The 14,186-nt window shown below is 29.1% G+C and overlaps 2 protein-coding genes across 5 annotated transcripts; one reads left to right on the top strand and one right to left on the bottom strand.

Moving 5' to 3' along the window:
* Window positions 1–4,198: 4,198 nt before the first annotated feature.
* Window positions 4,199–13,303, bottom strand: LOC122716096 (DNA helicase MCM9-like). Of its 2 annotated transcripts, XR_006346942.1 has the most exons (13): window positions 11,457–13,303; window positions 11,246–11,387; window positions 11,007–11,168; window positions 10,811–10,936; window positions 10,614–10,720; window positions 10,325–10,538; window positions 10,158–10,233; window positions 9,926–10,083; window positions 9,471–9,850; window positions 9,183–9,392; window positions 8,966–9,120; window positions 4,430–4,548; window positions 4,199–4,268 (listed from the first exon to the last, which is right to left on the bottom strand). XR_006346942.1 is itself a non-coding variant. In XM_043938848.1 (12 exons), exons 1-12 carry the CDS (start codon window positions 11,549–11,551, stop codon window positions 8,790–8,792), a joined length of 1,878 nt encoding a protein of 625 aa, XP_043794783.1. In that variant the 5' UTR covers window positions 11,552–13,303; the 3' UTR covers window positions 8,704–8,789. The 2 variants fall into 2 exon arrangements, 1 of the variants encoding a protein (XP_043794783.1); XM_043938848.1 differs by lacking the exons at window positions 4,199–4,268; window positions 4,430–4,548 and adding an exon at window positions 8,704–8,842.
* On the top strand, window positions 5,135–10,147 carry LOC122716097 (secretory carrier-associated membrane protein 5B). Of its 3 annotated transcripts, XR_006346943.1 has the most exons (10): window positions 5,135–5,293; window positions 5,755–6,018; window positions 6,109–6,172; window positions 6,253–6,381; window positions 6,498–6,654; window positions 6,722–6,823; window positions 6,903–7,029; window positions 7,131–7,330; window positions 9,736–9,861; window positions 9,934–10,147. XR_006346943.1 is itself a non-coding variant. In XM_043938849.1 (9 exons), exons 1-8 carry the CDS (start codon window positions 5,237–5,239, stop codon window positions 7,293–7,295), a joined length of 1,065 nt encoding a protein of 354 aa, XP_043794784.1. In that variant the 5' UTR covers window positions 5,135–5,236; the 3' UTR covers window positions 7,296–7,330; window positions 9,934–10,147. The 3 variants fall into 3 exon arrangements, 2 of the variants coding, with proteins under 2 accessions (XP_043794784.1, XP_043794785.1); XM_043938849.1 differs by lacking the exon at window positions 9,736–9,861; XM_043938850.1 differs by lacking the exons at window positions 9,736–9,861; window positions 9,934–10,147 and adding an exon at window positions 8,295–8,904.
* Window positions 13,304–14,186: the final 883 nt, after the last annotated feature.

The following is a 14,186-nucleotide window of genomic DNA, read 5'->3' as shown; positions in this document are numbered from 1 at the left end:
ACGTATAAAGGTAAGCGCATAGCGACTGGTAGCTTCGCTACCATAACGCAACTTTATCTATTGTTCTATCAAACAGTTTGCGCGTGCGTCATTATTATATAAAACTACTATTATTTCATCCCTTTTAACTATTACATTTTTTTAATAATCCGCTTTATTTTAATTTTATTTTCCATAAAATAGAAATTAAGATTACAAAGTTATCCGTTGCGTGTATTTAAGATTTAAAAATAGATAAGTTAACAAATAGAAAATATATAAGAAAACAAATTTATGTATAAAATATATATTTGTGCTATCTATTAAATCCATGAATTATATTTTGCTCGTCGAGCAAATACAGATGAGAAAATAACGCGAGAGGGATAGATATAGAATAAAAATTCTAAAATCACATATCTCTAAAGTATCTCTAATAAAATTAATAGGCAAGAATAGCAAATAATGAAAAAGAATAGAAATAGAATAATAATTGATTGTCGAGAATATCTTTTGAGTATCAAAAATATATTTCAAAAAATATTTAAGAAATGATATTGAATTTAATTTTTATTTTATTTTATCTTATTTTAATTCATAAAGATTAATATTTTTTTGATATTCAAAAGATGACGCTGACAGTCAATTCTTATTCTATTTTTATTCTTTTCTCACTATTAGCTGTCCTTATTTATTACTTACATTATTGACATAGTATTATTGATAGCACTATTCTATTCTATTTTTTAACTATCTTCTTTCCTGTATTTACTTGATAACAATCATAGATCCAAGAAACATCGCAGATTTTTTGATTATCTTTATCTTATCTGTCTAACTGATTGATTAAAAATTTTTAAATACATATAATCTATCTAATATTTACTAAATTAATTAATTTTAAGTTTATATTATATATATATTTAGGTTTTTATATTTATACATATATATGATAGTTTTCTTTTATATATGTACATATTATATTTAATATTATGGTACATATATTTTTTGTAAATTTTTACATACAAGTTTTTAATTTGTACATATCATACCATATCTTTTGTTTGTATTTGTGTATTTCTTTTATTGTATTTTTTATAATTTAGGAAATATTTAATTATTTTTTAAAGTATTGATTTCTTAATTTATATGATTTAATATTCTTTTACAAAGAATGATTTATATTATTATTATTATTAGCTGATTTACTTTTTACTTTGAATTGTAGTAAAAAAAAAAAATCAAGTATGGTGCATAACTGCTGAAAAATATTTAATGTCTCAAAAAATAGCGGTAAAAAAGTAAGTAAATAAAATAATAAGTAAAGGTGATTATTTATAAATATATAAGTAAATTTTTTAAATTTCAGATATTTCAAGACTTTGATGTCACTTCCAAGAATTGCGGAAATTGGAAAAATATCTAGAGCGAGCTCCTGTCAATTTATATTCTCCTAATACAAAGTCGAAAAATTGACAAAATTTTTCGTTCACTCAAGAGTTTCGATAATTTTAAAAATTGTATACAAATCAAAAATATAAATGTAAAATTAAAAAAATAAATAAATACATTAGTTTTTATAAACAAACCGAAGTTTCTATTTATTTCCCCACTCCTAAAATTTATAAAATTTTCGAATTTCAGAAATATCAGGAATATGACGTCATTTCCAGGAATTACTAAAATTCTTGGCAAAATTTCTCAAGCAACCTCTTATCAACTTATGTTCTCCTAATATAAAGTCGAAAAATTGGCTGAAATTTTTGTTTCTCCAGGAATTTTAGACATTCCAGGAATATGACGTCATTTCCAAGAATTGCTAAAATTCTTGGAAAAATTTCTCGAGCGACCTCCTATCAACTTATGTTCTCCTAATACAAAATCGAATTTTTGGCAAAAATTTTCGTTCGCTGAAAATTTTCGATAATTCCAAGAATTTGACGTCATTTCTAGGAACTGCTAAAATTCTTGGAAAAATTCATCGAACGACCTCCTATCAACTTATGTTCTCCTAATACAAAATCGAATTTTTGGCAAAAATTTTCGTCCGCTGAAAATTTTCGATAATTCCAAGAATTTGACGTCATTTCCAGGAATTGCTAAAATTCTTGGAAAAATTCCTCGAACGACCTCCTATCAACTTATGTTCTCCTAATACAAAATCGAATTTTTGGCAAAAATTATAAGTAATCATAATAAGTATGTAAAAGATAAGAAGTGGTAAGTATTTTTAGAATTAAGAAAAATGTTGAAAAAATATATTAACAAAAAAATAGTAGCTGTAAAAAGGTAAGTATATAGAAAATAAATAAAGGTAAGTATACATAAGTATTTCGTAAACAGTTTTCAAAATTTTCGAAAATTTTGTAAATAAACATTGCAAAATGTAAATAAACAAACCGAGAATGTAAATAAACATTGAAAATGTAAATAAACATTCCAATGTTTATAAACAAACCGAAAATTCAACTCCCAGGCTCAGAATTCATCAAATTTTTGAAAATTTTTGTAAATAAACATTGCAAAATGTAAATAAACATTGAAAAATGTAAATAAACAAACCGAGAATGTAAATAAACATTGAAAATGTAAATAAACACTCCAATGTTTGTAAACAAACCGAAAATTCAACTCTCAGGCCCAGAATTCATCAAATTTTCGAAAATTTTTGTAAATAAACATTGAAAAATGTAAATAAACAAACCGAGAATGTAAATAAACATTGAAAATGTAAATAAACACTCCAATGTTTGTAAACAAACCGAAAATTCAACTCTCAGGCCCAGAATTCATCAAATTTTCGAAAATTTTTGTAAATAAACATTGAAAAATGTAAATAAACAAACCGAGAATGTAAATAAACATTGAAAATGTAAATAAACAGACCAATGTTTGTAAACAAACCGAAAATTCAACTCTCAGACCCAGAATTCATCAAATTTTCGAAAATTTTTGTAAATAAACATTGAAAAATGTAAATAAACAAACCGAGAATGTAAATAAACATTGAAAATGTAAATAAACACTCCAATGTTTGTAAACAAACCGAAAATTCAACTCTCAGGCCCAGAATTCATCAAATTTTCGAAAATTTTTGTAAATAAACATTGCAAAATGTAAATAAACAAACCGAGAATGTAAATAAACATTGAAAATGTAAATAAACACTCCAATGTTTGTATACAAACCGAAATTTTAACTTCCAGGTGTCTAAAATGTTCAATAATATTAAATTTATGTAATACTGTTTGAAAAATTCAAAAGTTTCAATAATTTCAAGAATTTGAATTTCCCACAAAAATTTGTCGAACAACCTCTTATGAACTTATGTTCTCCTAATACAAAATCGAATTTTTGACAAAAATTTTTGTCCGCTGAAGATTTTCGATAATTCCAAGAATTTGACGTCATTTCCAGGAACTGCTAAAATTCTTGGAAAAATTCCTCGAACGACCTCCTATCAACTTATGTTCTCCTAATACAAAATCGAATTTTTAGCAAAAATTTTCGTTCGCTGATGTTTTTCGATAATTCCAAGAATTTGATGTTATTTCCAAGAATTTCTGAAATTTTATTTTTTTCGAGATATGTACTTACTTTTTATATTTACCTTTTTTATACTTACCTTTTTAAATATTACATTTCCGAAAATAACAGTTTTTTTATCATTTTACTTAATAGTAATTATAAAATTTGACATATTTAACTATATTATATTTACCTTTTAAACTAAGATCTTTTTTAAACTAATGGTTATTTTATTAGGAAGAAGGAAATAAAGGAAGAAATGAAAAAAAGATAGAAAATATATGTACAATATATATTTATTAAAATATATATAATTTACATATAATTTTAATTACATATTTATAAAACTATAATATTACATATTATACAATTATATTGTATTTATATTAACATTACATTATATAATTTTACAATATATATTACATTACATTATATATATATATTAAAAGAATTTCGCATTACACGTTGTCGTGGGGGCTTCCTTCAATAAATGCTGTTGATGAATGAATTTTGTTTGTTGAAGATAATGTTGCCGGTCGATCTCATTCTCCCAATGATTGAATTTATTCTCTTGTTGCTTATTCTGTTCAATTGTATCGTAGCAGCATCTTTAATTGTTAATTTTTGTCTTTTTGGGAAATGAATCAAGAAATATATTGATAGTTATATCCCCTTCGCAATGCCGAATATTCTTACTGGAATAGATGGGGTGATCTATGGAATGAAACCCGCGAAATCCTGAGTCGTCTTCGAGATAAGAACTGCAATCAAAAAAATTATTACAAATTATTTTTGAATTATACTTTAGAATTCCCGATTTATAATCATTTGTAGAAAACGAGAAATCTTGGGCCATCATTAAAAATTAAAAACTTTCGTTTCAAAATAGTTTTATATGTTCATATTATAAATCAATCCTCACGTTTCGTTAATGGTTATATCCCCTTCGCAATGCCGAATATTCTTACTGGAATAGATGAGGTGATCTATGGAATGAAACCCGCGAGATCCTGAGATCGTCTGAGATCCTCTAGATAAGAACTGCAATCAAAAGAATTATTACAAATTATTTTTGAATTATACTTTAGAATTCCCGATTTATAATCATCTGTAAAAAACGAGAAATCTTGGGGCATCATTAAAAATTAAAAACTTTCGTTTCAAAATAGCTTTATATGTTCATGTTATAAATCAATCCTCACGTTTCGTTAAAGTTCCAAGACTTGAAACATGCTGTTGTCTCGCAACAATATATTATTTATTAATTCTATAATATATATGACTAATGTAATATTTTTTGCTGAAATCGCAAAAATTTTCTATTTCGAATCTTATCTTGTAATGAGAATGTGAATTATATTTCCTGATTATTTTTGTTATATAAAAAAAAAATGTCAAAATATGTATGCAATAAAATATTAAAGAAAATATTTGAATAAATATTTGTCTAAAATTCATAATTTTTATTGGATTTTATTTTTGACTTGGAACTTGATATAAACTTAAGTTTGAACATGTGAACTATACATAATATGTTCGGATTAGACGTGGCAGCAGCTAGTTTATGTGTAAGAAGCTATATGACTCAGATACCGGCAATACCGTAGGTAACTGCAGCGCAATGGATCATGAAGTATAGACAAGTTTAGATAAGATTATTTTGAGTACGTTAAAGTCTTAATTATTTTCAACAATACGTTGGAGTGTGGTTCAGTGAACGGCTGCTAACATGTCTGGCTTTGATGAAAATCCTTTTGGGGAACCGAATATCAATGATCCATTTTCGGTAAGTACAAATTATATAGCGGCTAGATCCAAAGAATACATTGCATCTTGTTCAATATTGCATCTAAAATTGCAAATGGAAATAGACGTGTATAATTTAATCATTATTATTATTTTTTCCGATGATTATAAGTAAAGATTTTCATTATACCTTGAAATTAATATATTAATTCCTTAATATTTGTAAATTTTGTGTAAGTTTTTTTCATATATGTGTTTTTATTTATGTTAAGGATGATTTTTAATATTTTTTGAATGTAAAAAATTTCTTTTATTAATTTTGTAAATAGAACAATGTTGCATCGATTTTACATTGAAAGAGATATGTCAATAAATGAATTTCTTGAATATTAATTCTATATATAGATGTCTTCTATAAATATATATTCTTTAAATATAGCATACCTAATTTTCTTTGTGAGATTGATTGTAATATAATAGAAATGATTTTTTTTTAATTAGGATCCTGCAATAAGAAGGGCTGTATCTTCTACTCCAGCTAACAGAGGATTAGAAGATTACAATCCTTTTGCAGAACAAGGTTCACAAGGAACAGCACAAGTTAGAGGTGCTTCAAATCCTCCAATCTATGGAGGTCTTGGAGTAACACAGCAACCAGCTACACTTCAGCCTTCGAACCAAGAACCTCCAGCAACTAATTATGCCCGTACTCCACAACAAACAGTGAATACAGCACTTGGCAGCACAATATCCCCAACTTCAGATGTAAATATTTATATGTAACATATTTCATAATATTTTATGTTGGATTTTAATGCTATATTATATTCTTTTTGAACAATTATTGTATTTTAGCAAAGATCAGAGTCAGAATGGAAAACAAGAACAGAGGAAGATATGAGGAACACACCATATTATCGTAAGCACAATAAATAAAGAATATATATATGATATTACTTTCATTATTAAATAACAATTAAAAATGGTTAATTGTTATAGCAAAAAGAAACAACTGGCCTCCTTTACCTGATAAATGCTGCTTTCAACCTTGCTTCTATCAAGATATTGATGTAGAAATTCATACAGACTTTCAGAAGGTAGTCAGACAGCTATATCGTTTATGGATGTGTAAGTTGAATGTATTTTAATTAATTTTAATGCTTAAAATATAGTTTTATTGTAACTATATAATATAATATATAATTTTCCCACACTAAGTTTCCCATAATCATTTTAAATTGCAGTTCATGGTTGTGTTTTAATACTTAATATTATCGGTGGATTCATCTTACTTTTATGTAATGGAGGATTTTCAACATTTGGTCTTGGAATATTATATCTGATATTATTTACACCATTCTCATTTTTATGCTGGTTTAGACCAGCATACAAAGCTTTCAAGTATGTACTGACTAAACATCAATATTTCAAAATTTGTATAATTATTAAATAATTTTTTTCCTTTCAGAAATGATAGCTCTTTTAACTTCATGGTATTTTTCTTTGTCTTCTTCTTTCAATTAATCGTCACAGCAATTCAAGCTATAGGCATTCCTGGCTCAGGAACTTGGTAATATTTTATTTTTTGAAACACAAATTTATGCTTTTTTCAATCATATTTTAATTTTTCTACTTTTCTATGATTATAGCGGCATTATAGTTGCTTTCACGATGTTTGATAACACAGCTAAAGGAATATTTGTTGGGTTTTTACTACTCCTTATTGCCCTTTGTTTTGTTCTCGCTGCGTTCGGTGATCTGTTATTATTAACCAAGGTATAATGTAAAATTTTTGTAATTTTTAAAAATAACTTTTTTATAAATAATAAGCAATCAAAAAAAAAATATATATATATATATATACACATATTTTTCAGATTCATCGCATATATCGCTCGTCAGATGCAAGCGTTTCGAAAGCACAACAAGAATTCGCGACGACTTTCTTACGCAATGAACATGTACAAAATGCAGCAAGTAGTGTTGCTGCCAATGCTGTACGCGCCCAAATGGCTAACGCTGCTAATCAACCACGCTATTAAAGTGATTTCGTCACAATCCAGGATTTATTCTTCAGGTATTCTGACGTTTTACCGCTCAGTAAATCGCTGATAGATCATGTTAGTTTCAGTGCATCTAATGTGCATAATGGAACTCGAAATTATAATGTTCCATAGAAAATTCTATTCTTGCATTGAAAAAAATTATAGTATTTTACTCAGGCGTAGAAATGATTTTTTCTCTTGGTGCATTTAAAGTTGTATTTGTGCATGATTTTTATGAGAAAAAATTATTATCATTTTTCAGCAAATTTATTATTCACGAATTTAATTTTAACAGATGATTTATTGTTATCTATTTCTTTTTCTAACAGTATTTTAAATCTGATTAACACACACAGTATTGTGTACGTATGTCTTTGTATTATCTAACACACAGCGTGTATATCATTTTTCGTTTGTATTAATTAAAAATGAATCACAAAATAATTTACCACATAATAGAAAAACAAACTATCAATAATCATATCACTAATTCTTATATTATTGCTTCTATATTATACATCAATATATTTGCTAGCTTTTATTTTAGTGGCATTCTTAATCATGATGTTGTAATCATGTATGGCTTTATATAAACGGAAAATATTCGGTTTTGTTAAAAATCAAAATAACTTAATAACACGTAGAAATATTGTGTCCACGAGTTTAATTTTTTATTGTTTTATAAAATGTTAATTTAATTATTAATTGTATGGAAATCGGGCATCTTTTTGCCTGTCTTAATAACGTCCTATACATTCCTTACAACGTGTAATATATGGCCTTTCTTTATTAAATACTTGTTACTTAGGTCCTTAAAATATTCTATCACTTTGTAAAGTTTAAACTATATATACATATAAATATATATTATATATATATATGTATATATATATATATATATATATATATATACATAAGGAATATTTTGCAAAGAAAACAAAACAGATACTTTACGTATGTTTAATTATTTATTAATTATCGATAAATTATTTATAGAGTACGAAAATTGGGTTATATCGTTGCTGTTACTTTATTGGGTGTATCTGAATGTCTCAATGAACTGGAAACTTTATATCAAGTAAAATGTTCGGGAATATAGGAAAAAGAGAGGTCGAAGGATCTTTGTTATTTATTGAGACTTCAATAAAACAGATTCTGCCCTATAAATATATTTTTACATATATGACGATGTTTAAATTGATTGCAATGATTATTACACAATCTTTATTATATAGCAATGAATAATAGATTACTTCGTTTTGTATAAAAAATGAAAAATAAGACAGAAATGTTGTTTAAATTTTATAAATATTCGCTGATACATTTGTACTTATGTAAGCAGCAAAGATAAAAGTGACAAATAAAAATTTAATTTACTCAAAAAAAAAAAAAAAAAAAAAAAAAAAAAAAAAAAAAAAAAAAAAAAAAAAAAAAGATCTTTCACTCCAATAATTAGAATAAGAAAACTTCTTCAAGAAATATTTAAAATATTTATAACAAATTTTCCAATTTCTCTAAACCAATAGTCCTCAATAGTATTTTACCTAAAATTTCAAAATTGTTATCCGATTGATCTTGATCCGAGATTAAATATTATTATCTTTAACTTTGATAAAATTTTATTTAATTGCCGAAAAAATAATACGACAAAATAATATAAAACGTACCTTCAGATTTATATGTTGCAATTGGATCTATTGGAAATGAACAACCAAGATTAATCTCGGATGTAGATCCAGTTCCAACTAATTTTGCCACGAATATAACATCCATGATTTCTATATCCGATCTGTACATCAATCTAGCGTGTCCTTCGGCTAATCTAAAGAAAATTTCTATGCTAAATGTTTTAAAAACATCTTTATATATCTTGTATTTCTTTACCGAATAAGGCTGTCCAAAAGTCGAACTGTTGTTCTCTCTTCTCTCCTATTTGGATGACACCTGTGATAAAGATATGTCGCTCGAAGTATCATTTCCGCTTCCTTCGTTAATTTTGGTTGCAGGGAATGTACATATGCTAAATATTCTCGCAAAGTATCCTCTTTCCATAAACTTTCGTTTTTTAAAAGTTCCATATGATTTTTCGAGTCTCTGTAAAATTAAAAATTATTTCAATTGAGCATTTAAAATGTTACGAATTATCAATAACTGATAGTTGATTTTGATTACGTCTGAGCATTGTTCTCTTTAGTCTCGTAAGCAGCCTTTAAAATATGTTCCGAAGTCAGCCTATCCCATTCTGAATTCCTATTGTCCTTCAAAAGCAGGATTAAATCGAAACGAGATAAAAGAGGATCCCCTAAATTCGTTTCCCATTCTTCATCATCGGTGAATTGGCCACCGGATGGATTAATAGCTGCAACCACTGAACACCTTGAGTTTAACGTGCTAACTAATCCAGCTTTGGCGATTGATATTGTTTGTTGTTCCATAGCTTCGTGAACGGATGTTCTATCCTGTGAGCTCATGGTTGTGAACTCATCCACGCAACAGACGCCTCCATCTGCTAATACAAGGGCCCCAGCTTCTAGATGCCATCCTTCTGAATCCTAACGTGCATGTATATAAAGAAAATTATACAGATATTAATTATTAAGGACAGAAGATAGTATGCGTCTACTTACTCTAACAGCGGTTGCAGTGAGTCCAGCTGCAGTCGATCCCACACCGGTCGTAAGAACCGATCTTATAGCCAAACGAGATGCTGCACGAAGCAATTGGGATTTACCAGTTCCAGGATCGCCGACCAAAAGAAGATGAGGTTCTCCACGCACACGTGTTCCTTTTTTTTTTATTTATAATGACACATTGTATTTTATATAAAGAATAAAAAGAATGATAATAAAGAATAATTACCGCTTTCGTTACATTTTGGTACGCCACCGGCTAAAACGACAGCCAGTGCTAATTTTGCAGTGTACATTCCATAAAGCTTAAAATAATTTGTATGTAATATTATTGCATTTTTTATTATTAATTTATGTTGGTATTTTCTTTTATAATTATGTACAATAAATCTATACCTTTGGGCAAAGAGATGCAAGAATATTGTCTCTACCAAGTAAAGGATTATCACTATATTTTTCCCAATAATTTCTAAAAACATCTCTCATTTCTTGAGAAGAAGATGTGTCGGATATTTTACGCCGTACTGTAATGCTATTACCTAACATCATGGTTGTCGCTTCTAAACGTTCACCAACTTCTAAGGGACCCCAAATTCTTATCACAACACCACTAAAGATGTATAACATAAGATTATAATTAGAAAAGATAATTTGTACACATACAAAGGTTAATAATTATTAATACCTAATCTCAACATGATCTCCTGGTCTACATTTATCAACTAAATCATCCAATAGAATAATCCTAAGTTCCTCAGTCAAGGATTTGTTTGTATCTATTTTACACTTTTCCTAAAAAAAAAAAAAAAAAAAAAAAATATTGAAAAATTAATAAAGTGTTAACAAGTGAAACATAAATATCGAATTAAATTGATAATATACTTGTACTCCTATTTCCTGACAATCTGAAGAATCTTCCAAATCAAAATCAGTTAAAACTTTAAGTTTTGTAGCATGACATTCTTCACAATCTGTAATATCTGCAAAAGTTTGTCTCTCCCATTCATACTAAAAATAGATATCATATAAATTATCTGCTAATATAAATTACAAAATGTTTATAACATGTTCAACTAACTTTAGCCAAAGTAATATGTTTGCACTTTCTACAATAATATCTTTGAACAGATTTTAACACTTTTGGTTGGGAGATCCTAACGATAATGCCACTCGTTGAAACAAGCTGTCCAATTTGCCCTTGATCTAATGTAACTGGCACAGCAGTAATTCTAATACGTACCTATCTCAAATATATTTTAGAAACGCAATTATAAAAATACTATAAATTTTAATAACTAAACGAGATCTTGGCATCACCTTCTTTTTAACAATTTGTTTCGGTTTTGCTATTTCTTCCTGAGCTTTTATCGCTGCTTCGTCGCACAATGGTAAGTAATATCTAGGATATTGCAAAATTTTTTGTGCAACGTCGGCATCATCCTCGAACAATGATACAAAACTGTAAAAAAAAAATCCTTCGTACAATATCTCGTATTATACGAAAAAAATGTAAATGCAAAATACTCACTTAACATAAATCGAATAATAACAATTGATATCAATATTATCCAAAACTTCCTTCAATTCTATTTGGTGATTTTTCAATAGATACTCTTTCAACATTTTAAGTGTTTATTTGCGGAGCGCAAGAATTGAGGTTATAGACACATCCACTATTCACGCTGTCGCACGTGCTACTGACTTCCCGCCGAAACTGTCAAAGTCACGTGCTCCCCACTCAGCACATGTGTTCATTTAATTTTTAATGGCTGCTGTTCGACCATGATAATCATAATTATCGTATCACATTTGCAATTATTTATTAATTTATATCAAGAGAAATAATACTAATTATATTTTATTTAATCAATTATATTTTTTCCAGTGATAAAACATCAAAATGGAGTCACTGAGGGACCTTACAACGTAATATATTTATATTATGAATAAAGTTTATGTTAAATAAAATTAAATGAATAAAAAAATATGTAAAAATATGTATAAAATAATGTAAGAAAATAAATCTTTATAAAAAAATTTTTTTCGTTATCATTTCATCTTAACATGCCAGGAGATAGAAGCAATATCCATTATTCTATAAAATATATATATAAAATTTAAATTGTCCTCCGAGGGAATATTTAACGGGAAATTACGTAACGCTGATGTAGTTGTGATCCAAACGACTGAAATTTAACGTTCAATGAATTCCTTTACCGTTAGCGTCGATTTAATAAAAGAGCCATATCGATTACTTGTCGTGAAACCGCATTGACAGTTCATCCATTAATCGATTTTCGCGTCTTCCTATCCATCTCGTAATTCTGTTCTCGTGGTTTCGCACGGAACCCTGCGGTAAAACTTGTCCCGCAACAGTGAAAACCTTTTCGGTGTCTACTTTTCATCGAAAAAAATCCTCGACGCGATTCCATTAATCGCGCGTTTAAAACAGAAGTGCCTCTAAATAAAGCGTGCCTCCACGAAAGCGAAAAAACGTCCTCTCCTCCTTCGATAATAAAATAATACACGCATACATGCCGTGTCGTTTCTTTCCTCCAATTTCTAATCATTCTAATCATTCCAAAATCTAGATACGAATTCTATTGGAACGGAATAGAATTTCAAATAATTTTAATCACAGAAGTTCCATTCCCCGAGCACGAGCTGTTTTATCTGAAATGTGGGGATCGTTCGTTCATATTTCAAACGGTGGAGCACGCAGGTTAAACACACGACGCCTGGTATCGGTATTACGATATCATTAGTAACGATTCCCTTTACGACCTCTTCCTAAGTTATAAATTACTCGTTGGATTCGCAGTAGCCGGGGGTGTACGAATCGATGTAATTAGCGTGGTCGTATGCGTGGCGAATACATATATACGTTCCCGCGCGTTTCTACGTGTAATTGCCCGGTGCACGATCAAAACTTGCCTCGTCTCGAAATAGAATAACTCCCGCGAAACCTTCGAACCAACCCCCTAACAACTTGTATTCGCCTTGAGAAACGCGTACACCATTGCCATGAATCTTTTTGATTCACTGTTACCGAATCTTAATCCCTGTTAACGTTTTCGAAATATCGCGAGATTTTCGAGAGGAGGATGCAAAGTGGATGGAAATAACTTGTCTTTCGAGAAAAATTTTTGCGCGTTCGTTATTTAACATTGAATTTAAGTTCAATATTTTTTTTTTTTTTTTTTCCTTGTCCGGCCTTCAGTTATAGAGTACGGAATTTTTCTCGGCGTGAAAACGTCGCGAGACGCAAAAATTTCTCTTGTCAATAGCTCGGACAAGTGTAAATTGTCGACGTCAGGATCGTGTATGTGCGGCGCATTTCCTGCGATTCTATGTAAGTTGTCACTGGCAGGCGAGCCATAGAAGGTTTCCAAGTGAAATTACTACAAATTGTGTATGGTGTTGGTCGCGGCAAAAAAACATCTCACTCGAAACGATCGTATCGATTTGATTTTTTTTTTCCCCGCAACAACACAAAAAAAAATAAGGAAAGCGAAAGATACAAAATGACGAAAATGACGTGATCGCAGATGGAAAAAATAGACGATTCGTGATTAATTAAAAGTGAGGGAAGAACGCGGTTTACACCACTGTCATCATTTATGCTGTCACGCAATATTTTTCATTTTATGGCGTATGTAGTAATTAAAGCGAAGCTGCGAGTATCACGCGCACTTTGCGGAAATTCTGTCGCTCGTTTAACAAGAGTACGTTTTAGTATTTAAGCGCAATGAACGTGCACGGAATGAGCTGCTAATTATTCAGAAACCTCTTAAATTCGAACCTGCCGGAACATGTAAATTCATAATCGCGTGTATAACTTTGGAAATAAACGGTGCGCGGCACGTTTTGCGTCGCCGGGAATAATTCAAAGAGACTACGTTCCCCGTGAAGCTTGATCTTTAATCAGGAAAATTTCGTTGAATATATCCGAGAGCTTCACGTTTCATAGCAACACGCTTTTCGTTAAATCAGTAAATGATGTATAATCTTCGCCGAGGATTACTTTGAAATATGTTTGAATAACGAGGCTTAATGTTCAAAACCGTCCGATTAACTAAATTTACATATCACAAAGGGGGATATAAAATGTATTAATTATTAAATTTTAACCCCCGTCCATTGCCGCCCAAGCGTTTAATCATTATAATTTGATTTTTCGATTCATTGAATAACTTTCTCCCGTGTAATTTCACGGTGGCACGCATTATAGGGAAAATAAAAAGTAGGAGAGGAGAAG

Source organism: Apis laboriosa, unplaced genomic scaffold (genome assembly GCF_014066325.1).
Source record: "Apis laboriosa isolate Shangri-la unplaced genomic scaffold, ASM1406632v1 scaffold42_cov153, whole genome shotgun sequence".
Taxonomy (NCBI): Eukaryota; Metazoa; Arthropoda; class Insecta; order Hymenoptera; family Apidae; genus Apis; species Apis laboriosa.
Note: the sequence above shows the minus strand (reverse complement) of the source record. Positions and strands in the feature narration are given on the sequence as shown.

Coding starts and splice junctions, on each gene's coding strand:
- LOC122716097 (XM_043938849.1), top strand. CDS start 5,237: ATGTCTGGCTTTGATGAAAATCCTTTTGGGGAACCGAATATCAATGAT. Junction 6,382..6,497: donor GCTATATCGTTTATGGATGT/GTAAGTTGAATG, acceptor TTTAAATTGCAG/TTCATGGTTGTGTTTTAATA. Junction 6,824..6,902: donor ATTCCTGGCTCAGGAACTTG/GTAATATTTTAT, acceptor CTATGATTATAG/CGGCATTATAGTTGCTTTCA.
- LOC122716096 (XM_043938848.1), bottom strand. CDS start 11,551: ATGTTGAAAGAGTATCTATTGAAAAATCACCAAATAGAATTGAAGGAA. Junction 10,721..10,810: donor GTCAGGAAATAGGAGTACAA/GTATATTATCAA, acceptor TTTTTTTTTTAG/GAAAAGTGTAAAATAGATAC. Junction 9,851..9,925: donor TCACTGCAACCGCTGTTAGA/GTAAGTAGACGC, acceptor CATGCACGTTAG/GATTCAGAAGGATGGCATCT.